Genomic DNA, 24039 nt, shown 5'->3' with positions numbered 1-24039 from the left:
AAGAGCTGCCGAAAACTCGGGAGCCCTCAGAACACTAAGAGGAAGAGGACCTCTATTACACAGAGGGTGAATATGTGGAGCAGCAGTAAAGCTACGGCTTTGGATCCTCAACGGCCCAAGACCTGGAATGGCAGGACATTGAGGCCGAAAACCCGGAGGAGACATATCCCTCGAGACATATCCCTCGAGGCCTTCGCCGCCAGATGACATTGGGGCATACAATGAGGCCGTCAGGAAGGCAGCAGCAGCTTATGGGGTTAAGCTGGAAGAGGAGAAGCCTAAAGCAGACTTCCTGCTGGAAACATTGCTCCCCACACAGACAAGAAGCCAGTTGCCCATGCTGAAAAGTTTCACGGATCAGGGGAAGGAAGCGTTCAAGGACCCGGCTACATGCAGGTCAGTCACGCCGAGGACAGAGAAGAAATACAAATTCTCCTCCCAGGACCCTGCTTACATCAAGGGGTCCGTCACAGCAGATTCAATAATCGCTGCAACGGCCAGAAGGGCCACCACCTGACAAGGAAACCAGATGGATGGACCTGACGGGCAGAAAAATTGAGGAACGCCGCAATGCACTGGCGGATGGCTAACTCCCAACGCCCTCCTGAACAGGCACCAATAACAACATTGGGATGAGATCGGCCAATTGCTCAAGCACTTCCCGGAGCAATACCTTCAGAGGGCAACGCACCTCGTGGAAGAAGGGAAAAGCATTGCTAACTCATGCCTGAAGACAGCCTTGGATGGGGCTGAAACATCCAGCAGTCCGATGGCTATAGGCCTCACAGAGAGAAGACAAGCCTGGCTCAGGATCTCAGGCTTCAAAACCGAGGTTCAGAACAACATCATGAGCACACCTTTCAATGGAGAAACACTGTTCGGAGCCCCAGTTGATGAGAAACTCACCCAACTGAAGAAAGACAACGAGACTACAACGTCCATGGGGGCCCTGCAATTCTGGGGGGATGAGAAGAGGCACTCCTACGCGGAGGCCGAACGGAAGGGGTGCAAACCAGCAAGGACAATCACACCAGGCGTTCCACCAGGGTCAACAGAGTGACATCCAAGGTCACCAGGGCCAACAGAAGCAAAACTGGAACTATCAGAACAGGGGCCAGTCCTTTCGAGGAAAAGGAAACGGACGGGGCCATAGGAGAGGCGGTGAACAACCCCCCTCTAAGTGACTTCACACGGAAAAAGATGCTCACCCACTCATACCCTCCGGGGGAGGAGCACGGGAAACCAAAGAGGAGAGGGCTACACGGACAAGACACAAAGGAACATGTAACACCAGTAGGAGGCAGGCTGAGATTTTTTCTCCAGGAGTGGAGAAAAATAACCACAGACAAGTGGATACTCAACATCCTACAGTTCGGATACTGTATAAAGTTGGAAAAGAGACCACCAAACAGAAAGCCAAAGAAAAGAGCACTCTGGAAGAGAGCTGCAATTGCTCCAAGAGGAAGCTCAAGAACTCCTCCTCAAAGAGGCCATCGAACCGGTCCCATTCAAAGAACGGAACAGAGGAGTATACTCAAACTACTTCCTGGTGCCAAAAGTGGACGAAAGCCTAAGACCTATCCTGGATCTACGGTTCCTAAACAAGTATGTAAAGACTCAAAAATTCAAAATGACGTCCCTTCAAGAGGTCATCCCACAGATAAAGGCCGGGGCCTTCTTGTCCACCGTAGACCTCAAAGATGCGTACCTGCACATCCCCATGAACAGGCAGCAAAAGCACATGCTAAGATTCGCAGTAAACAAAGACCACTACCAATTCACAACCCTGGCATTCGGTCTAAAGTCCGCACCAATGGTATTCTCCAAATGCCTCACAGCAGTGGCCCCACATCTGCGAAGAGAGGAGATACACGTGTACCCCTACCTCGACGACTGGCTCATAAAGGCAAGCTCTTACAGGACATGCAAGGTTCATGCAGAGCAGGTCACAAGGACGCTAACATGCCTGGGATTCTCCATACATTCGGGAAAATGCTCGATGGAACCAGAGCAAGTGAAGATCTTCCTGGGAGCTCAAATCAACACTGTCGAATGCAGGGTGTTAACCAGTGAAAAGAGGACACTCAGCCTACTGAGTTAGAAACGTCACTACCAGAAGGGGCGAACTCTGACAGTGAGCAAGATCTTGGAAATGATGGAGTCATGCATACACCTGGTCCCCAATGTACGCCTACAGATGAGACCACTCCACGAGTGGCTGCAACCGCAATGGTCACAAGCTACAGGAAGTTGGAAGGATCTAGTGGTTGTAACGCACAAGGTGCAGGAAGAAATGAAGTGGTGGACCAAAGAGGATAACAATAGGAAAGCCTCTAACGCCACCGGACCCAACATTGACCATCACCACAGACGCATCCCAGAAGGGATGGGGCGCACATACGAACAGGCTCAGAGTGAGGGGTCTGTGGAGCACAGCGGATGCGGTCACACATCAATTACCTAGAGCTGAAAACCGTGTTGCTTGCCCTCAAGGCCTTTCAGAAACAACTGTACAACAAAAGGGTGCTGATACAAACAGACAACACCACAACAATGTTTTACATCAACAAGCAGGGGGGAACTCAATCATTCCCTCTGTCAAGCTTGGCACAGGAAATCTGGAGATGGGCCATCCCACTCAAAATTGACCTGCTAGCCATACACCTACCAGGAAAGGACAATGTGGAAGCAGACTGGCTCAGCAGACAGACTTCAGCATCCCATGAGTGGGTGCTCAATGCACAGGAAATGCAAAGGCTATCCAGGAGTTGGGGAACATCGACAATAGACCTATTTGCAACACACCAGAATGCAAAATGCCGACACTTCGCATCCAGGCAACCAGAGGAGCGATCCCAGGGGAATGCCCTAAGGATAAGCTGGTCGAAAACATTTGCCTACGTTTTCCCCTCGATACCACTGATACAGAGTACTCAAGTGCAGAACCAGCAACATGACACTGATCCTGATGGCACCCCAGTGGGCCAGGCAGACCTGGTACTCGCAGATAATGAAAATCACAGGGTGCATCCCACAAGTTCGGGAAAAGGAAAGACTTACTCTCCATACAAAACTGAGAAGTACTACACCCAGAGCGCCTCAGCCTAGCAGCATGGCTCCTGAAGACATAGTTTGCACACCTAAAGTTACCTGAGAGCACCCTCCGGGTGCTACGAGAGGCAAGGAGACCTAGCACACGAAGGTGCTATGTGGCAAAATGGAAGAGGTTCACACAATGTTGCAGCAAGAAGAAAATACACAAGAAGATGACAAGGGAATAAACGGTGCTGAGATATCTCACACACCTGCTGAAAGCAAAACTAAGTTCATCCTCGCAAAGAGTACACCTAGCAGCGATAGCCTACACAAGAGGAGAAACAGGAAAGAGCTTCTTTACATCACCGATAGTAAAGAGATTCCTGGAAGGGGCAAAGAGGATCGCACCACCAAAGAGGATGCCGCCACCGGCATGAAACCTTAATTTAGTCCCAACAGAGCTCATGAAAGCGCCCTTTGAACCCATTCATAAGGCCCCCCCTACAAATGCTGACAATGAAAACAGCCTTCCTAGTGGCAATCACCTCGCTGCGCAGGGTGAGCAAACTACAGGCGCTAACGCTACGAGAACCCTACATCCAAATACACAATGATAGGGTGGTGATGAGAACTGACCCACACTTTATGCCAAAGGTGGTGTCAAGGTTCCACATCAGACAGTACAAATACCAAGCTACTTTCAGAAACTGGCCACAAGCGCAGAGATGGAACTGCACACTCTGGATGCTAGAAGAGCAGTAATGCACTATATAGAAAGAACCAAGGAGCACAGGAAAACAAAGCAGTTCTTTGTGTCCTTTGAAGCATTTTCCTGGGTAGACCAGTAACAAAGGGAACCATCGCACAATGGATCACACAAACATTTACAATTCTGCCACAGGCAGGCAAAGAGCTAGCTGAAGGGGCACGAGCCCACTCCACCAGGAAAAAAGGAGCAACAATAGCCTTCCTGGCTAACGCACCCATTCAAGACATATGCCTGGCGGCAACACGGGCTTCAGTGCACACGTTCACTAAGCACTACTGTGTGGATATACAAATGAACAAGGAAGCACAAGGACAGAAGGTGCTTCAACATATATTCAACAACCAACGCTCACCTTTCACCCAGCCGCCACAAACATGAGAAACTGCTACAAAGTCTATGCACAGCATAGTGAATCCAGAAAGATTCACGCTGCAAAATGAATAGTTTCTTACCTGTTGGTGTAGTTTTGCAGCTTGAATATCTTTCTGGATTCACTAGCGAACCCACCCACCTCTGCCAGAAAGATGAGGCAGGAGAAGGTGGTAATACAAGGACAATACAGAAACAGACACCTTAAAGGACAAAGCGGAAAAATCACTTACTTGAAAAAGAAATAGAGAACATTGCCAAAGGATCCACAAACCGAATACAGAAACAAGAAAAAAGAATCCGAAGATGGCGGCCAAAGGTGGGAGCTTCCGCAGGAAGAGTGCTGACATAACAGGAAGTACACCAAAAGGTGGGACGTAGACGCCCACCTGGGCTACGAAAAAAGAAAGAAAAGACTTTGATTCCGGACCCAACCACTAGACCGCGGAATAATTCACAGCATAGTGAATCCCGAAAGATCTTCAAGCTGCAAAACTACACCGACAGGTAAACTATACGTTACCCAGCCTCTGTGTGGCCGTCGATGGAGCAGACTGTTTTAAAAATTCCCCGGGTGTGGTGATAAATTCCCACGCACGGACTTGCACAAAGTGTGTAACGTCTGCCTCTCCCCCGAAGACTAGGAAAAGCACTGCGAGGTCTGTATATCATTCTGAATGAAGAAAACCATTTGTGATAGTCTGGGTCAACGTCACGGAATGTCCTGCGGCAGCAGCTCGATTCAAGACATCTTCGGAGCAGGTTCTAATATCCATCCAGAACTCCTACCTGCAGAAGAGGATGTCTGTGTCCAAAGAAGATGACTCCAAGGAAGACTAGCAGAACGTCACCCAGGACCAAAGGTCGGCTAGGGGCAAGGGTCAGGTGAGACCCAAAACTGCACTCCCAGCAGCACAGGGTTGGCTGGGTGCAGAGGTCAAAATTGGAGTTTGGCCCAATGCGTTTCAATGGAGACTGGGGGTGCTCAAAGCCACCCTCTTTGCTGGTAGGTAAATCTGTTGCAGGGGCCAAGTTTTGGGGGATAAGCCCAGAGCATGGGATGTGGGGGCACAAAGCAGCACCAAACATACACCACCAAGGCACAGATGCAGGGTGCAAGATCAGTCAGGTGCCCAATGCTTTTCCAGGAGGAATCTGCTTTCAACAAACAGGCTGCAGGCGTCGCACTGGAGATTGCATGTGGGAGACAAACAGCAGAGGTAGAGATGTATGGGGCACTATTTGTTCAGCTCACCACGGGCCCAGGCTATTCGCGTGCAGGGGTGCCTTTCGATGTCTTGAGTATTCTTACCCAAGCCAATCCCGATCAGTGGGAGTCCCTAGATTCAGGTGGCATGTATCGTCGAGATCAGGAGGGGTCGGCCAACACAAGACTTGAGGTCCGCATCGCTTGGTAACCTGTTCTGGGTCGGTGGGCCTCCTGTACACAGGCTGTAGGTGTCTGGTGCAGAGTGGGTGGGACTCACGGATCCGCAGGGCACCCGGAGTCCTTTGTGTTGGATTCTTGGGGGATAGAACCACTGTCCGCCGGTTGGGCTGGGGGCGAGTTAGTCTTTGTCTTCAGGCTTCACTGCACAGTGTCTTCTTCATCCTTCTTAGGTTGCAGGCAACTAACTTCAAGTTCTGAGGGAGCCACCTGAATACTAAATCGAAGGGGCATTTTAGTGGAGTAGCAGGTAGGGCCTATGGGCACCTTACCTGGTGTGACTACACCCGCTATTTTGCCACCCTCCTGTGGGAGGGGGCATAGATCGAGCCCTTATTGGTGGAGTCTCCACATCTTCAAGATGGTGGGGACTTAAAAGTGTGCTCTACTTCGCCTCCTCCAACTGATGGGTGAAGTTGGCAAAGGTGAGCACACCTCCTAGCCTTTCTAATTTTTTTCCTCCAATTTTCCAGCCGAAAGTAGCTGTAAACCGGGCCTGCAACCTGCTGCTAGCGGCAAAGGCTGGGAGTCTCATTACAAAGGCGTCCGTCATTTGAAGCTTCCTGGGCCTGTTCTGGGGGAGTATGAGGTGTGACACCTCATCCCAGGATGGGCATTGTTTCTGGCCCCAGAGAGCAGAGGCTGTCTACCCAGGGGGTCCAGAAACATGTCTGTGTAGCAGGCTTCCTAAAGCCAGTCAGTGGCCACACCAGGGTCGATAGGTTTTCGGTGCCCTCGGAGTACGTGTTTTAATAAATCTCACACTGACAGTGTGGATTTATTACAAGGAGCTGTTTGGTAACAAACACTCCAAGTTTCTGTGAAGCTATCATGATGCTGGGGAACTCTAGTTTTGCGGCGTGAATCTTTCTGCATTCACTATGCTGTGTTCCGTAGCCTAGGTGGGCGTTGACGTCCCAAGTTTGGTGTATTTCCGGTGACGTCTGCACTCTTGCTGCGGAAGCTCCCACTCTTGGGCGCCATCTTCAGATTCTTTTTTCCGCGGTTGGGTCTGGATCGTTCCCGAAAGGGCTCCAGGCTTTTTTGGAGAAAGAAGAAAAATACTCATTTTTGGACGAAAATATATTGGGAAAGACTACAGGAGACTACATCATCTAACTGGACGACGAAGGAAAAGAAGAACTTCAAGAACTTCGACGTCCATCCGGGAATGCACACTCAGTGGGGCCTCCTGAACGCATGAGATGGACAGCACTCCATTCAAATTCTGCCGTAACTGCCACCACAAGTACGCGCAGAAGGACCAGCACCCGGTTTGTAACCTATGCCTACCGGTCGACCACGAGAGCAAGGGCTGCAACGCCTGCTCCGCCTTCACGCCGAAGACTCTTCGAGTTAGAGCGAGACAGAGCGTAGCCAACATGTAGGGCAAGGGCCAGCCACCGTCCCTTCAAGACCTGGGGCTATCATCAGACGAAGAGGACAACGCCGCCACCGAAGACTACGGCTACACGGTCGTAGAGACCGATAATAAGAAGGTAGGAGACGCTACGGCCTCTAGATCTCTGAGAGACGGGTGACTTAATACCTTCCCGCAGTGCTGACTGGCGTGGTACCCAGGGTGCAATGTCGTCTTTGTTGTTTTCACCTCTCAGGGGCATGCAAGCTGCAGGGGCAGTGGCGTGATCCTAGTGAGGGGGTCCCAGGGGACCCTAGTAGGCCTCCGAGCCCTAGGTACCACTTACTAGGAACTTGTAGGGGGAAGTAGTACCAATTGGGGATATGTTTTAGGGAAGAAGGCATGCAAGCTGCAGGGGCAGTGGCGTGATCCTAGTGAGGGGGTCCCAGGGGACCCTAGTAGGCCTCCGAGCCCTAGGTACCACTTACTAGGAACTTGTAGGGGGAAGTAGTACCAATTGGGGATATGTTTTAGGGAAGAAGCACTGGCATAGGAGACCTGGTTGGCAGGGACCCTGTGCACTACAATCGAAATCCCATCAATACTAGGCAAAAAGTGGGTGCTAACCATGTCAAGAGGCACTTTATTACATTTAGTATAGATTTACTTAGGGATTATGGACTATTTGGTTATAACCATAATTCAACATTCCCATCCCACAGAATCTTATTGCTGTTTTTATGCATGTGCAGATAAACTACCAGGTTGAGTTAGGGGCCATTAGTAATGTTTTGGCGACCAGGGGTGGTGAAGCGGCGGCAAGATGTCTATGGTGATATTCAGTGCTTAGTACACATACTCTTAATCTCCTTTTTGCCAGGTAGTAAGGCAGATATATCCGAAAGAAACAGGTTAGTATTAGATTCCTTACATTAGAATATCCCCAGGTGTCAGTCTGGATCCGGAAACTTTTGCGTAGCAGTACCTTTGTGCGTTGGTAGGCGTCGTCTGTGGCTCCGCGTCCGGCGTTGGGATGACTTCGCCGGAGTACTTAGACACCGCCCTCGCCTGCTGACGTTGGTTCTTTTTTTCCGCGCCAGCATTGCAGATTCGGAAAAAGTGGTACCCATAGACAATTTTTGACTAACTTTTTCGATCTCTTTTGATCATTTTTCGAAGTCTTTTCGACTCCGAACGGTGCCAGTAGGGATGCCTGGATTTAAACCCTGTGAGGACTGCGACTGACTGATGTCTGTTACCGATCCTCCCCGCCAGTGCCTTCACTGTCTCTGCTTCGACCACGACAAGGCCTGCCCCGACTGCCGAGCCCTGACGTCGAAAGCTAGGCGGTCCCGCAAGCGTCTCGAGCTCCGGCAGTCGGCCCGCGCCGCAAGAGGTCCCGGTCCGGACGGAGGTCTAGGGACCGGTCGCGGGGGTCGGTGCCATCATAGCTCCGCAAGTCACCATCGGTCTTCGGGCCGGGGGTTCGGGGGTGACACTGCCCACGCTGCTCCGTCAGTCGCGGGCACCGCGGCCTGCTTCATACCCTCGGGTCCCTGGGCAGAACACGATTCCTGAGGAGATCTAGCACTTACTCATGGGCATGAGGTCCCGCTCTCCTCTGACGGGCTTCGCGGCACCTTCGGGCCCAGCGGACCCGTCTGGGTGACCCAGAGGGTCGGGTGCTTCGACGCCGGCGGGTGCTTCAGCCCAGATGCCTTCGGGCCCAGCGCTGTAGGGCCCCGCTGGATCCGCTTCCGGATCTGGGTCGGTTGACCTGACGACCTCACCGGGGCCGATCCCCAGGGTGTCGCCTTCGGGCGACACCGTCCCGATGCCTCCCTCGCTCCGGCGCCGCTTGGAGATTTCTACTTCAACGAACCGGCCCCATCCTTTGACAACCCTGATTATCAGGAGATGGGTGATGAGGTGTATTGGGAGAGGTCTGAGCACCCTCTGACATGTGATTGTTAGTCCCAGCAGGACTGGACAGGTGAACTTGGGGATGCCAGTGGTCTGGACTCTTCGCCAGACACTGGTTTTATCTCACCCCCTACCGTGGCTACGGAGGAGGGGACAACCTACAGTGTGGTGCTGACACGGGCGGCCAGGGCCTTGGGCCTTGAGCTCCCCGTCGCGGCCGTGAGGACTAACCTCCTCACTGAGGTCCTTAAACCGCAGTCCAGCTCGGCTGAGCCTCTGCTGCCGTTTAATGAGGCCTTGACTGACGTTGTTTTGGGCACTTGGTCCAGGCCCGCTACAGGTCCGCCTGTAGATAGGAACGTGGCCAGACGCCACTGCCCGGCCCCGGGCGACCCTTGTTTCCTGTCCACCCATCCCACCCCCAAGAACTTGGTCATCCAGGCCTCCAACTCCCAGGCCGCATTCCCGACGGCTCTGCCTGATCGGGAATCAAAGAGGTACGAGCAATACGGCAAAAAGGTATTCTCCTCCCTGAGTTTGGGACTGCGGCCTTCCAACACCGCATGCCTCTTGGGCCGCTACACCCACCCTCTGTGGGAACGGTCGCGAACGTGCTGCCAGAATGCCCGGCGGAGGTCAAGGCTAAACTCGCCCAAGCCCTTGCGGAGGCTCGAAATGCAGCATGTTTTTCCATCCGGTGTTGGCTGGATACCACCGACTCACAGGCCGGCGCGATGGCAATGACCGTGGCGATTTGTCGCCTCGCCTGGTTGAGGTCCGCCAACTTTTCGGCCGATGTCCAGAATACACTCATGGACATGCAGTTTGATGGCCGTCGACTTTTTGGCGACAAGGCAGACCATGTGCTTGAGCGCTTTAAGGACTCCAGGGCTGCGGCCAAGTCCTTGGGCCTTTCGGCCCCGCGCCAGCAAACGGGTGCCTGTCGCTGCCAAGGAAGGGGCGCCCCCACACATACTGCCAGCCACGCACCGCAGACTAATTTCCAACGCGGTGGCGGCCGTGGAAACCGCCGTGGCGGCGGTCGGGGACAACAGCGAGGTCAGTCCGCACCTACCCTTGCAGCATCCGCCTCAAAACCCTCCTAGTCCAAGCTTTCAGGCGCATGTGACGCCAGTGGGGGGGCAGGGTTCGCCATCACCTCTTCCACTGGTGCACTGTCACATCGGACAGGTGGGTGCTGCAAATCGTCCGAAGGTGCTACTCCCTCCCCTTCGAGGCCATGCCACCGCAATACCACCGCGTGTCGGGGGATCACTTGCGGCTTCTGCAGGAGGAAGTTACAGCCCTCTTGGCCAAGGGGGCCATCGAGCGTGTTCCTGGGCCAGAAGTAGGGTGTGGTTGCTACTCCCACTACTTTCTGGTACCCAAGAAGGACAAAGGGGGCCTACACCCTATCTTGGCTCTACGGAACGTCAACGGCTTCCTCCCGAAGGAGAAGTTCGAAATGCTGACACTAGCTCAGGTCTTAGCTGCCCCGGATCCAGGCGACTGGATAGTAGCGTTGGACTTGCAGGACACATTTTCCACATTCCCGTCATGCCGGCGCTACCTGCGGTTCACGGTAGGACACGAGCACTTTCAATTTACCGTGCTCTCCTTCGGCCTTACCAGCGCCCCACGGGTGTTCATGAAGGTGATGGCGGTGGTCGCAGCTCACCTGCGCAGGTTAGGGGTTTCAGTCCTCCCCTACCTCGACGACTGGTTGTTAAAGGCGGGCTCGCCCCAGACAGTCGTCGGCCACCTCCAGACTGCAGATCTCCTGCACCAGCTGGGGTTCTTCATCAATGTGCTGAAGTCACACCTGTGCCCCTCCCAGAAGCTCCTATTCATCAGAGTGGTTCTCGACTCTGCGCAGTTTCGGGATTATCCTCCCGAACAGCGGGTTCGGGATATTCAGGCTCTGATTCCGATCTTTCAGCCTTTATCCCGAGTCTCGGTCAGATTGACGCTGCAGCTTCTGGGGCTGATGCAAAAATAACAATTGGTGGACAGAATGCAGAGCAATGTCATACATTCACCCCAGTACAGAGATTTTGGCCTAAATCCATCGTTTTTTGCACTCCACACCACCCCAGTTCAGACATGGCCATATGCAAATCAGCCTTGACCCTGTGCCTCATGGGAACTGTCCAGCCCGAACTGCCAAGCCATGTCTTTCCTGGACCGGAATCAAGCATCCTAGGACCGGTTTCTGGCTATCAGCCGTCTTCAGCCAGGATAGCTTGACTCCAGTGGTGTGGAGAGCATGGGACTCACGTCTGAGCATACCCATCCCACTCGGGGTGACAAATGCACATGAAAATTATAAAGTAAAATGCTCACCATCATGAACAAGGCTGCGTCTGGCAGCAGGAATGTTTTTGCTTCTGGGGCTGATGGCCTCCTGCATCCTTCTGTGGCATCACGCCCGATGGCGGATGTGGGCTCTGCAGTGGGACCTGAAGTTTGTGGGCCCAGCATCAGGGCAACCTGTCTGACCATGTCCTGATTTCGGAGGGCACTGCGAGACAGCTGCAATGGTGGCTCACGGACCGCGATTGGTCAGCGGCAGATCCCTCTCTCTTTCCCAGCCGGAGAACGTGGTTGTGATGGACGCGTCCCTCCAGGGCTGGGGTGGCCACATGGGAGAGGCAGATCAGAGGCCTCTGGTCTCCAGCAGAGTCCCAGCTCCATATCAACCTTTTGGAGCTGCGGGCGATTAGTCTAGCACTGAAGGCATTCCTCCCCTCTGTTTGGGGGAGTGTAGTGCCGGTGTTCACGGACAAAACCACTGCCATGTGGTACTGCAACATACAGGGCGGGGTGGGGTTGTGGACCCTCTGCCAGGAGGCTCTGAGCCTCTGGCAGTGGCTGGAACATGAGGGCGTGACCCTGGTGGTTCAACGCCTCGCAGGTTCTCTGAACACCAGGGCGGACAAACTCCGCCGACGGTGCATGATGGATCATGAATGGCGTCTGAACTCAGACGTGGCGCACAGGCTCTTTCTGCAGTGGGGAGCGCTGTGGTTAGATCTATTCGCCACCGAAGAGAACTCTCAATGTCATCAATTCTGCTTGTTGGAATTTCCAAGGCGGCACTCGCTCAGAGACTCTCTTCGTTTAAGGTGGAGTTGCGGTCTGTTGTACGCCTTTCCGCCTATACCACTTCTGCCCAGAGTGCTGAAGATCAAACTCGACCGGGCCCAAGTCATCCTTGTGGCTCCAGACTGGGCACAAAGGTACTGGTATCCCGAGCTACTCAGTATGTCAGTCGATCCCCCGGTTCGTCTGCCTCTTCAGGAGGACCTTCTGTCGCAGCAGCAGGGGACGGTCCTCCACCTGAACCTGTCCAGTCTCCACCTCCATGCTTTGAGATTGAGCGGTGACAGTTGAGGCCATTTGACTTGCCTCCTGAAGCCTGTGATGTAATTTTGGCAGCCAGGCGTCCCTTCCCTAGGGTGAGTACACCCCCTATTCTGCCACTCTCCTGTGGGAAGGGGGCAGGAGCCTGAGCCTGGTTGACTAGGTCCCCCCATCCTCAAGATGGCAGAGACTCTAGGTTGTGCTTCACCTCACCAACCTGAGGGGCGGAGTGGTCAAAAGTGGGCACACCTTTCTTCCTCACTTGTTTTTCCAGCCGGTTCTCGACGCCCAAAGTGTGGTGTAGAGCCATTGGGGACCGGTTGCTGAAAGCAGCAAATGTTATGGAGAGGCTCATAAAGGCGGCATGCCTTTGAAGCTTCTACTTCGTGAACCCTATCTGTAACGCCCCTAAATTTAGTATTTAGGGGGCACCCTGAACCTTGCTTCCTCAGATCCAGAAACCACAAGAAAAGATGTAAGGACGAAAAGCTGGCCTTTCTCCCCTTGAACTTGCTCTTGCAAAATCCCGGTGTGTCCTGCAGCCAGCCTCCTCAAAAACCCCAGAGGACCTGCCTGCCTTCACTTCAAAGACTGAATCTCCCATGAACACCGGACTTGTTTAAACTGCAGCTTCTGGTGCCAGCCAGAGACAGAGAATCCAGCTCGAGGTAAAGTGGAAAAACGCCACAAGGAGGTACCCCGGCGATCCTGACCCGAGATTCGGCGACCCCTGACCTGCCTCAAGCCTCCGGACGATGCCTGCAGCCTCAACCCAGAGGACCCCCCCCCGCCCCACCTCCACTGCGTCCAGTGCGGGTAAGAAAATCTGACGTCCCAAGGCACCCCTGCACCCGACGCCCCACGGCCTTGTGTGCCCAAACCAACGATGCCTAACCAACCCTCAACCTTCCCAACTTAGCCCTCAAAGTGGTGGTCGCACTAGGAAGATAGTCGTCCCCGAGCCAGCAGTGTTTCTTTGTCCCGGAGGTTCTCCATTGGAAATAGGGCACCCAACCTCAAAACAGCACTCTGCACCCGGCCTTCCTAGTGCCGCTGAAGTTGCACCTTTGGTGCTACTTGGGTCCCCAATGTGCCCTGAGCTAAACCCTAGGAGCTTTGCTCCAACAGCCGTGCTAGCCAGCAGCCACCAACCGGAAACCCCCTCTCCTCCATAGGATAACATTGAGGCTCAACACTCTGCACCCGGCCGCCCTAGTGCCGCTGAGGGCGCAATCACAGTGCATCACTGACCATGGGAGGCCCCGAGTCTAAACCCAGAATCTTAACTCCCACCGTTTACTTGCCTGCAAACCGATAACTTTTTTTTCTTCCATAGAATAACAGTGAAAATTCTGTCAAAAACGACAGCTTAGAGTTTTAAAAAATATAAAATATTCTTTAAAAATCGTAACAATAACGTAAACTCATTTTTCCAACCGTTTTCAGGAACGGTCCCAGTGCCGAATCTAGGCATCCAGCACGGAGTTAGTAACTTTTACAATATTTTTTCTTAGTTGCAAAAATTGAAAGACCATTTATTTGAATGTACTATACTTGGTAAGTGTTGCAATCTGCTTCCTTAAATGTAACCAAAACCAGTACAATTTCTACAGCATTCTTGAACTAATCATACAAGTAAAATTATTACTGCAAAGTATTTTTAATATTACCTGTGCCAGGCTTGCTTGGTTCCAGACAATAAAACAACTATTTTTTATACAAAAACAATTGGCCTAGAGTTTAGTTGTTGTGCGTGAATTAATATGCTGACTGAGTGGGTACATCAAATGTTGAACACTGTCCTCTGATACTGCCTTAATGCTCGATCAAGCTACCACTTTGGAGATGAAGGTTCTATCTAACTTTAACCTCTGCCACCTCCTGGATACCCTTGGACTCTATACCCACTGCACCTCACTTTGCAGTATATATAGAGCCAGTTTCTTACAATTATTCACCCATAGTCTTATGCAAACCATTTTTGTTTTGTTCACTATCCATGAGTTCTATTACTATGGTATTTTTTTTAGGGGACCATATGTAACAAGCTAGAGTAGGAAAGACTGATTTAAAGATGATCCTGCGTTTATTTAGAACTAGTTGGTGGTTTTAATTTGATTTCTGCTCATTTTGGCTTGTTTTGCTACAATTCAGCTCAATCAGTCATCGCCTGTGCTACCTATTTATCAAAGAAGTTTGTACATTATATACTGCTGAAACCGATCTCGTATAAAGCAATATCCTTTGTCACTGTAATCGTGTTCTTTGTTAACACTACTGTATTTATTCTGTAGGAGGTGATCGTGGCAGAGGTGGCCTGGGAGGTCCTGGTATGAGAGGTGGGATGAGAGGTGGTCTTTTAGACCGTGGTGGCCCTGGAATGTTCAGAGGTGGACGTGGAGGGGACCGAGGTGGCTTCAGAGGTGGACGTGGCATGGACCGGGGTGGATTTGGTGGTGGTGGAAGACGTGGTGGCCCAGGAGGTCCTGGTGGTCCTGGAGGCCCCCCTGGACCACTTTTAGAGTTGGGAATCCGAGGTGGACCCAGTGGCAGGCGAGGAGGTCCTGGTGGACCTGGAAAAATAGACAAGTATGTATGAGTCATTTGATATTTACACCATGTTTTTCTGATTAGAAACCAGGGTTAAAAATGTCACTGAATGGATACACTCCCCTAGTGTTATTTTCAAATTGACCTTGTTCCCAATATATTACCTGCATAACTTGATCTTTTTCAAAGTATGTACTCTATTATGAAACATGCAACCTCTTCTGATTTCCTGATACCATGTTAATGTGTTTTTTACAGGGGTGAAATTCGCCAGGAGCGCAGAGACCGTCCCTACTAATTGAAGCGACCCCCGATTCCCATGAGAAGCTGTGTTTACTACAAGATTTATTTTTTAAACCGGAAAATGTTTTAAATTTATAATTGTGTATTTATAATGTTGGGGGGTACCTCTGACGTTATGACTATTCCTTGTCTGTACTGTAGGACCTTTCACCATTTCTGAAGAAATTTAAAAAAGGAATTTGTATGGTAGTCACCATGTCGTCTTTTTTTCCCTGTACTCTTAAAGCTGGTTGTTAAATCAATAGGACTAAACCAATTACGTTTTTGTGAGCATGTTATATCGTGCTGAACCACCACCACCACCCCCACCAGCAGGTGGTTGACTGTAACAATGTTGATTGTAACTTTTTAAATAAAAAATCCACTTGTTTATAACCCTATTTTTTTATTGAATAGTACTTTGTGTAATTGAACTGCCAGTGTGTGGTATAAAGTAATATGGTTTTGGAGCAACTCTTTTTGGGGATTCCCATGCTGTGGATTATTCCGCTATTTAGTGCCACCCCTCTGACAGACACATGCCCACAATGCCACAGAGCGTGGTCGCCATCTTCAGATTTTCTTTCTGCTATTCATAATCATGGTCTACAGGTCAGTTCAAGGAGGCTGGGGACCATGCCAAAAAAGGGTTTGACAGCACCAGAGAACTGAGAAACATCAGCAATGACGGTAAATATTGAGGTAGAAAAGACCGAAAAAGATACAGTATTTGGTTTTTCACTCTGCTTCAAGCACATGGACGAAGAATGCGCGTTAGGTGTTGAGATTTGTGATGGATTTCTCTTGTCTTCCTCCTAAAGCAGTGTCCTGAATGTCACTAGAAACTAACACAAAAGAACAGTCTCAAGGTTTGCAAGTTGTGCCTGCCCAAAGACCTTAAGTCTGAGGGTTGTAAGGCATTTAAGGTAGTCTTTCCCATGACACTTAGTCTGAACGAAACAGAGAGGAGCACATAATGCGATGATTAAGTCCATACAAGCGTATGTAAAAAAATTCCTAGGCAATCTTAATAGTGGATAACAAATAATATGGACCAAGTGGTGCTAGGAACAGGCAGACAGTTAAAGAGTAACAAGCAAATTCATTAGTTAAAAATAAACATGTTTTTAATATAATAAAATAAAAATCATAGGGAGGTTGAAGAAACAATACTCGATGCGCGTTTCGGCGAAAACGCCTTCTTCAGGAGCCACAAGTTAATAATCTGCAATTACATATTAAGAACAATTGTAAAAAACAGATACTGGGTAGGCCTATATTGTAAAAATCAAATACATACATTAACAATACAATTTATAATGACAATACAGTGTAGAGCAGGTATTAACATCAATTGCTGCCTATAACCAACGGCCACAGGGCCCAACATTCATATTTTGTGTCTAACAGTTGAGTGATCAACATATATAAATTGTAACGTACTCAAAAGTTCAGGTTTACAAAAAACTGGCTTAGAAGGATGTATCTCTATATATAAAACTTTCTTACAACAACTGCATTGGTCAGGTGTAAAAACATACAATATTGTTATGAGAAGATGATATCGACTTACTAATGAGAACAGGAAAAAGCAACCTACTGATATCTTCAAATGAATGACGAGAACAGAATGGACCTATAAGACGAATAACTTGTGATTAAAATACAGTACATGATAGTGTGTCTCATTAATCCAAAACAGATAATGGCCTGCATATAATGCTCATTGACAATGATGGTGAAGTAAGTCAACCACAGACATAGCCGCCGTATCAACATAGAGACATGTGGAAAACTGTCTGTTTTTACACCTGACCACTCAACTGTTAGACACAAAATATGAATGTTGGGCCCTGTGGCCGTTGGTTATAGGCAGCAATTGATGTTAATACCTGCTCTACAACCCTGTATTGTCATTATAAATTGTATTAATGTATGTATTTGATTTTTACAATATAGGCCTACCCAGTATCTGTTTTTAGGTCTCGTGACCTATCAATGCGCATGCGCATTGAGGTCACGAGACTATAGGGCTTTAAACAGACTTTATCTAACTGGCGATTTGGTGCCGTGCACAGCATCAAATCGGCAGCCATCTGTTGCCCAGCTTGGTGCCGCTCCACCCCCTGCCGGATTAAAGGCTTTCACGGCCGGCCGTGCTTTCAGTTTCACGGCTGCTCGGCCGGCCGTGTCTCCTTATTTGACTTGTTTTGCTTGTTAAACTTTGCCCCTCGTGAGTCCACCCACTTTCTTTGCCACACCTTGACAACCAATTTATGGTTTCCTGGAGATAATTTTCTCCAATTCCATCACTGATACACTCCATCTTTAAACTAACTGCTGCAAAATGAGATCTTAAAAAACAAGTTTTCGTCGAACTGCTTACGTACAACGGAGTAGAGACTGCCATCTGCTGGCTCCATTAGGAAGAACAATACGCTTGATGTAGAACTGATAACTTTTTATAAACACCAAGCGCAGTAAAAAGTTATTGCGAGGCGGTTTTCCCCCAAAAATCACAATATCTGAATATGCTTTGGCATCGGAGGGGCATAATCTTTGTAAACATATGAGCAAAAGCATTGTTTATAGGACTATGTGACCAAGGAGTCACTGCCACACAAGACTGCTCTACGTATCGATAATCCCAAATCTATCAAACCCCTAACGATTTTTTTAGTTTTCTTTTGGACGAAAAAAGTAAAATTAACTCCTTTATATGAGGGAATATTCTTCTTGGGACGAAAAAAGTAAAATTAACTCCTTTATATGAGTGAATATTCTTCTTGGCCCAAGGTTGACTATCTTGAAGTTACCCTTTTCAAAGTTACTTTGTTTTCTTCTACATGGTGGAACACATTAGAACCAAATACCCATCCAAGGGGTGCTTTGAAGGCGAGCTAAGCTTTTTCCAACGAATAAGTAGGTTCGTTTTACTCCTTTTTTTAGGTGGCAACTATTACTCTGATTTTAGGCTGACTTAAAGTATGCGAGTACTTGTGTCTAATTTATCCCAACCTTTGGTGTAATCTGCTCACAGATCCCCAGCATTAGCATATTAATACATGCAAAAAAACGTAGTGAAACAAGCCCATGAACCATTGTAATCCACAAACCCGTCTGTGGTAAGACATAACTACCCACAGAATAACGTTTTAGGAATAAGGACCAAAAATTCAGGAGTAATTCAGAACTTTCATTAAGTAAAACACAAGTAGCTTCAGAAAAACTCGATTACTCAGACCTCTAGTTGTAAATTAGCAAAATCTTGATACTGCACAGTATGCTGGTAATGGCCAATTATTAAATAATTACGAGAGCAGAAGTAACATTGAAATTCCTTATCTTAATGGCTTCAGAGGCCACTACAAAGAGGAGTAGCGAACAAAACATAGAATATCAATGTTCAACAGTAACCAGGTCATCATTATGTCCCCGATTCACAAAACTGCCCCTGGAAAAGAGGAAAATTTACATAGGCCAAGCTTATAAAAAGATGGAAATGTACTCTTCCTAATTTCTTCCTACATGTGGAGTAAATTTCAGATGTATTTTTTGGAACTCACAAACAATACGATGAGTACTCTGGGAAGTCAGAGGTTTACAGGAGAGTCCAGATTTTTTTTAAAATTCCCGTTTATACCAAAGTGAAAGAATCTTTGCCTTCTTAATCGTGCAATGGTGCCCATTTAAGTGTGCAAAAATGTGACGCATTAATTCTTCCACATGGAGAAACTCCTCCTCCTCCTGCAAACCCAAGTATTGCTCCTTCACCCTGTAGATATCCTGAAAAAAGAAAGTTGTTGGGTTCAACGGTGTCTGTTGACTGACTGACCTGGGGAACAAAAACTACCATGGCAGTCTCCAGTGCTTGTCACTTGCAGGACACCCCCTCCATTTTGGCTGTGGCTCCTTCTGTATATCGAATATGGTAGTTGACGGACAGCGGTTTTTAGGTCCCGCCTGTCAATGCGCATGCGCATTGAGCGGAGCGAGACTGTAGGGGCTTAAACAGAAGTTTAACTAGACTGGCGATTTGATGCAGTGCATGTGCGCATTTTTGCTCAATGCGCAAGCGCAATGAGTTAAAATGCGCGTGCACAGCATCAAATCGCCAGTCTTTGCCATCTGTTCCCCAGCTTGGTGGCACCAGCTCCTCCCCTCTCTCTCCCCGCACACAGCCAGGCTCACATTTCTCCTCCCCCTCCCCTCTCTCTCCCTGCAGTTTCACGGCCGCCAGGCTTGCATTTCTCCTCCCCCTCCCCAGCCGACAGCACCTCCCCTCTCTCTCCCTGCAGTTTCACGGCCGCCAGGCCGTGTCTCCCTTTATTTTACTTTTCATGTTTTAATTCCGCCCTAAAAACACGCAGATATCAGCGTAGGCCTGACAGGGAAGTAAATCATAAGCATTGGAAATGCAATAGGTCTCGCATTAGGAATGTTGGAGCTTCACACACCCTCACACTGAGGAAATATAAATTTTATGGTCAAGAAATGTTCCCTAACATGTACCCCACCGTCTCCATGTACAAGCTTAAAGTGCATGTAACTTCCCTCCTGTGCCAGCTATGAAGACGCAAATACAATTGCGTCCAACGTTAACATGTCCTCTTTCAGATCCACCCTGAATGGGTTGAATATTCCGTTCCTAAGTATGCCTTGCCAACGTCTTTTTGTGGTGTACTTTACACGTTTTTCAGCTCTGGCGAAGTAGGCCCTAAATTCTGCCATCGAGCCTTTTTCTGCCTTCTGACTCTGAATGCCTCAGCCTGGGCCTGCCTCTGTACCCGTGACCTCTGCCTTACTCCCTGCGCGGCTAACGGCGCTTAGCTCAGCCTGTTGCCTGCCAAGACTGTATTCAACCTTCGAATTATCTGCTCCGCTCCTCAAAAATACATTCCTGCCTACTAGTTCAAGTAAACATCCTTCCAGCTGCAGGGCAAAGGGCCCGGCCTCACTGTCTCCGTGCAAGTAATTCATAGCTCCTGTTATCATGGAAGGCCCATGCCCCCTTGCATCTCATGCAGACACGTAGACGCTTATACACGCACTCACAGTCAGTATAGAATAGCCTCTGCTCAAGAGACCTTTCCCTCTAGATAATATGGTTCCCAAACATCAGATATCAGATATGATATAGGAACGAGTTGATCTGACATGCCAGACTTCTGTCTCTTTCCTCTAGTGTAAATGTCAAGTCCCCTGCACCCTCCAGCTCCACGTCAATCACACGTCATGCGGCTGCGCGCGCATCCAAATCTCAGATTTCTGCTGACATTGCAAGGTTCTGCTATGTACCCACCCACTTGTGACACTTTCACGTGACGTTTCTAGCACACACCTCTATGTTCACGCCTAGTTCACGCCTTCTGATTACGTATTGCTAACACGTGTGTGCTCTTATCTTGTTTCTCTCAGCTGTTACGCCTACTGTATTGGTTTCCATTATATGATTTAAGTATAAAAGTTATGTCTTGTCAATAAAGTATGCTCTATCCCTTCCTGAACCCCAGTGGTGTCAGGAACCCGATATCCGGTTCAAGAACCATTCCTTTTTAAGGAATAAAACCCCTAAGAACTCTAACACCATGGACTCTGCGTCTTTCTTTCCGATTGAGTTATTTTGTTTTTTAGTACTTACCTGCATAGAAATTAGGACGGTAATTAGATATTTACCACATTATTTTGGCGCCCGAACAGGGACCCCTCCCCCACCTTACGCGCCGGTTGGTGCGTTGCAACCTTTGCCCCCTGCCATAAGTCAAGACGGACAATTACGCGTACCCGCAGGATTTCCTGTATCTCCCTCAGGCCTACGGAGGTGACGGAGACTGCGATCAGCACCCAGACGAGGCGGTGAGGAGTGCGGAGGATCCCGACCAGAGCCTAGCCGAAAGAAGCAAGGTCCGAGGTGTCAAGAGGCCCACCAGTTCCGAAGTATCCACGTGTCGAGTCCAGTCCAGTCCGGTCCAGTCCAGTCGAGTTTTCCGAGGCCTTCTGTTCCGTGCTTCCCGGTGAGTACCATTGCTGGGGACGCATCTAGACGGGTGCATTATTATGTATCCGGTAAAGACGGGTTTGGGTACACAAACACGGTCTGCACTGTTTTAGACAGTGTATCTGTACTGTTTAGCAGTACATCAGGCATTCAAGTTCTTGCACTGTTCTCGACAGTGTATCTGTGCTGTTTAGCAGTACATCTAGTGTCAAGGGTAGTCATATGTGTTCAAAATGTTTTCATGTGATTAATGTCGTGGTATGAGTGATTGTTTGATGTACATTACTGTGTTTTTGTGTAACTAGCTGTGTTCAGAGTAAGTAACAAGTATCGAGTATCCAGTACTAAGTAACAAGATGCCGTTTTTCAATAAATTAAGACAGATAGGAACTAGGAAAGGGATACTAGAGGAAGAAATTCCTATTCCCCCCTGGGACACTCCTGGAAGTTTTATGTACCATAAGCATGGCTTAGATGCCATACTGTATCTAGATTTATGGGCCGATTATACCAAGCACCTAGAGGAGAGACACAGATGGCCCGTTACAGGAACATGGGATGCCGAGTGCATCATGAAAGTAGAAGAAGCGCTATGGAAAAAGAAAGCCAGACAATCTCAGAAAGATGCCATAGAGTTGTGGCGTAAAGAATCACATAAACGTGCCGAAAAAGCACTCCGAAAAGAAGACAGACATAGAGAAGAGTCGGATAAAGTCCGAGAAAACGAATTAGTTAATGAAGGGATCCGAGTAAAAGCAGAACAAGTAGACCGCATGCGAAACAATCTTGTAAATGGCATGTACTTTGTGGCCGAGGGTTTGCCTGAAGCCACTTCAGAAATACCGAAAGACCTGCTGCCGCCATTGGTTCCGACTAAAGTAAGTCACAGGACCACCAAAGACATATTCCTTGCTTCCTATCTAGACGATGTAGCTCCCGCTTACACCAATCCACGTGCCAACGTACCGCCTACTGACGGTGACGGAGGTGGCAACCCGCTCCGAGACAATGTCCAGCCATTGCCGCAACAAAGTTCACCCGTTCGACAGCCTGCTCCACCTGCTCCTCCACCTCCACCACTTCCCACATCTAAGATTAATATACCAAATCCGATTGCGCCTGATCCTAATAAGAGACAAGTTCAGGTACAGATACCGATTCCGCAGACACACAATTTTCAAGCATCCGCCACAGGAGGTGCGACAGGAGGTCTCCAGACCCCGCCACCAACACACAGATTGAACCTTAGGGACATAATGAAGCAACGTACACCGCAAACACCACGTTTCGACATGCTTAAAGATCCCCTTCCCATTTGCAGATACGATCCAGTACCCGGTAAAGACGATAGAATGTTGTTAGCATCCCTACGTTTACGAAAAGTTACAGATTACCTAGTATTATTCCCAGGAATGACTGAACACCTAGATAGAATATATCATTTTATCCAGACTGGGGAAAATCCTGAAAGTATTAGGGAGGCCCTGGCTCACCAGAAAGTTGACACTCAAGGTTGTATATTACGTTTCTTCATAAATTGCTTAATAAGAGAACGAGACAGGCCTGGAGTAGACCAGGAAGAGATGGAAGCACTAAACAGGTGGGGTCAAAATATAGCCGAAGGAAACCATGATAAACTGAATTGTATAGCAAGTATGTACAAGAAAATCAGAAAAGCAGTAATAGAAATACACGAAAAAGAACAAGAAAAAGAAAGTGACAGGAATGACTCCTCCGAGGAGGACGGACCTGAAGAACATGACACGGCTAAAGAAATGATAGCGTATGTGGGTAAGGGAAATTACCTTAGGAAAGGCATTCGTCCAGAAAGCAAGAGTTTTTCTCTCTGGTATATCAAAACCGAGTTCTCCTGAATATCTGTTTCAAGGTACCGATAAAAGTCTTCAAGAACGAATGGGGTATCATGTACTCAATTCTATGGATGAACAAGAACTAGCCCGGTCAGCAGTACTATGGGCTGACAATACTAGCACATACAATGATGATACAGTAGCACAGACATTTCTGAACCTTTCCCCAGCCGAGCAGAAATTAGCTGGTGTATACATGATTCAGCATCTCATCACGTTATACAGACAACAACATTCTGATCCAGGTCCCTTACCTGATACATTAGAAGCACTACTTATGAATAGATGGAGAGGCCTAAGTACCAAGTTAATTCAAATAATTCTAGAACAACGCCGCAGATATAACATTTTCTTAGGCCCACAATATGTTTCAGCTCCGCCACCAGAAAGAAAAATGTTTTATTTTGACAGGCAGAATCCTTTACGAGAAGTACACCCAGTTATGAATGCCAATCATGCCTTGGAACGTGTGTTTGTGTACACACCTTTAACAAAGTTGGAATTGTTAGAAATGAAGAAACTAGTACCCTGTCATGATAAAGACCCTGCAGGTTTTCACCGAGAACTTAAAGACATGTTACTCATGGGAGATTACACGTATACGGATATTATGAAATTATTAAAAGTACTGCTGCCCACCGGCATTTACGAGAAACTCAAGGAAAAAGAATGGGAGGTGGGAGATAAAAAGATTATTTGGACTGAAATAGAAGACGAGGAAAAAGGTCGTACTCCAGGGCTAGGCCTTGGGGACAAAGCTAAAGCATTACCAGGTTTAATAGTACAGGTTTTGCCAAGATTATTGACAACTAAAAAGGAAGACTGGGACGCAATCTCAGCCTGTAAACAGAAACACGATGAAGATACTAGTGATTTCTATTCAAGATTCAAGAAATGTTTCATTATTAATAGTGGCCTGAAACCAGGTAGCGAGTCATACCCACATCTTTTTGTAACAAAATTAGTTGAGAATTCCCTGACACAAGTTAAGAATCGTGTATATAAGGTTGAAAGTACATGGCAAGCAAATACGCCATCCCAGATGTTACAAATGTTACAATACCACCAGAA

General features: G+C 48.6%; 1 protein-coding gene across 1 annotated transcript in view; it reads left to right on the top strand.

Annotated features, from left to right (window-relative positions):
- The window catches only part of LOC147659239 (uncharacterized), a gene marked incomplete at its 5' end in the record, with an annotated part of 178782 nt that extends 163282 nt beyond the window's left edge, over positions 1–15500 (top strand). The window contains 2 exons of the mRNA XM_086951863.1: positions 14562–14856; positions 15076–15500. Coding sequence (XP_086807989.1) covers positions 14562–14856; positions 15076–15115 — 335 coding nt within the window. The remainder of the gene's footprint in view (positions 1–14561; positions 14857–15075) is intronic.
- Between the last annotated feature and the right edge of the window lie 8539 nt (positions 15501–24039).

Source organism: Lissotriton vulgaris, unplaced genomic scaffold (genome assembly GCF_964263255.1).
Source record: "Lissotriton vulgaris unplaced genomic scaffold, aLisVul1.2 SCAFFOLD_3227, whole genome shotgun sequence".
NCBI lineage: Eukaryota > Metazoa > Chordata > Amphibia > Caudata > Salamandridae > Lissotriton > Lissotriton vulgaris.
Note: the sequence above shows the minus strand (reverse complement) of the source record. Positions and strands in the feature narration are given on the sequence as shown.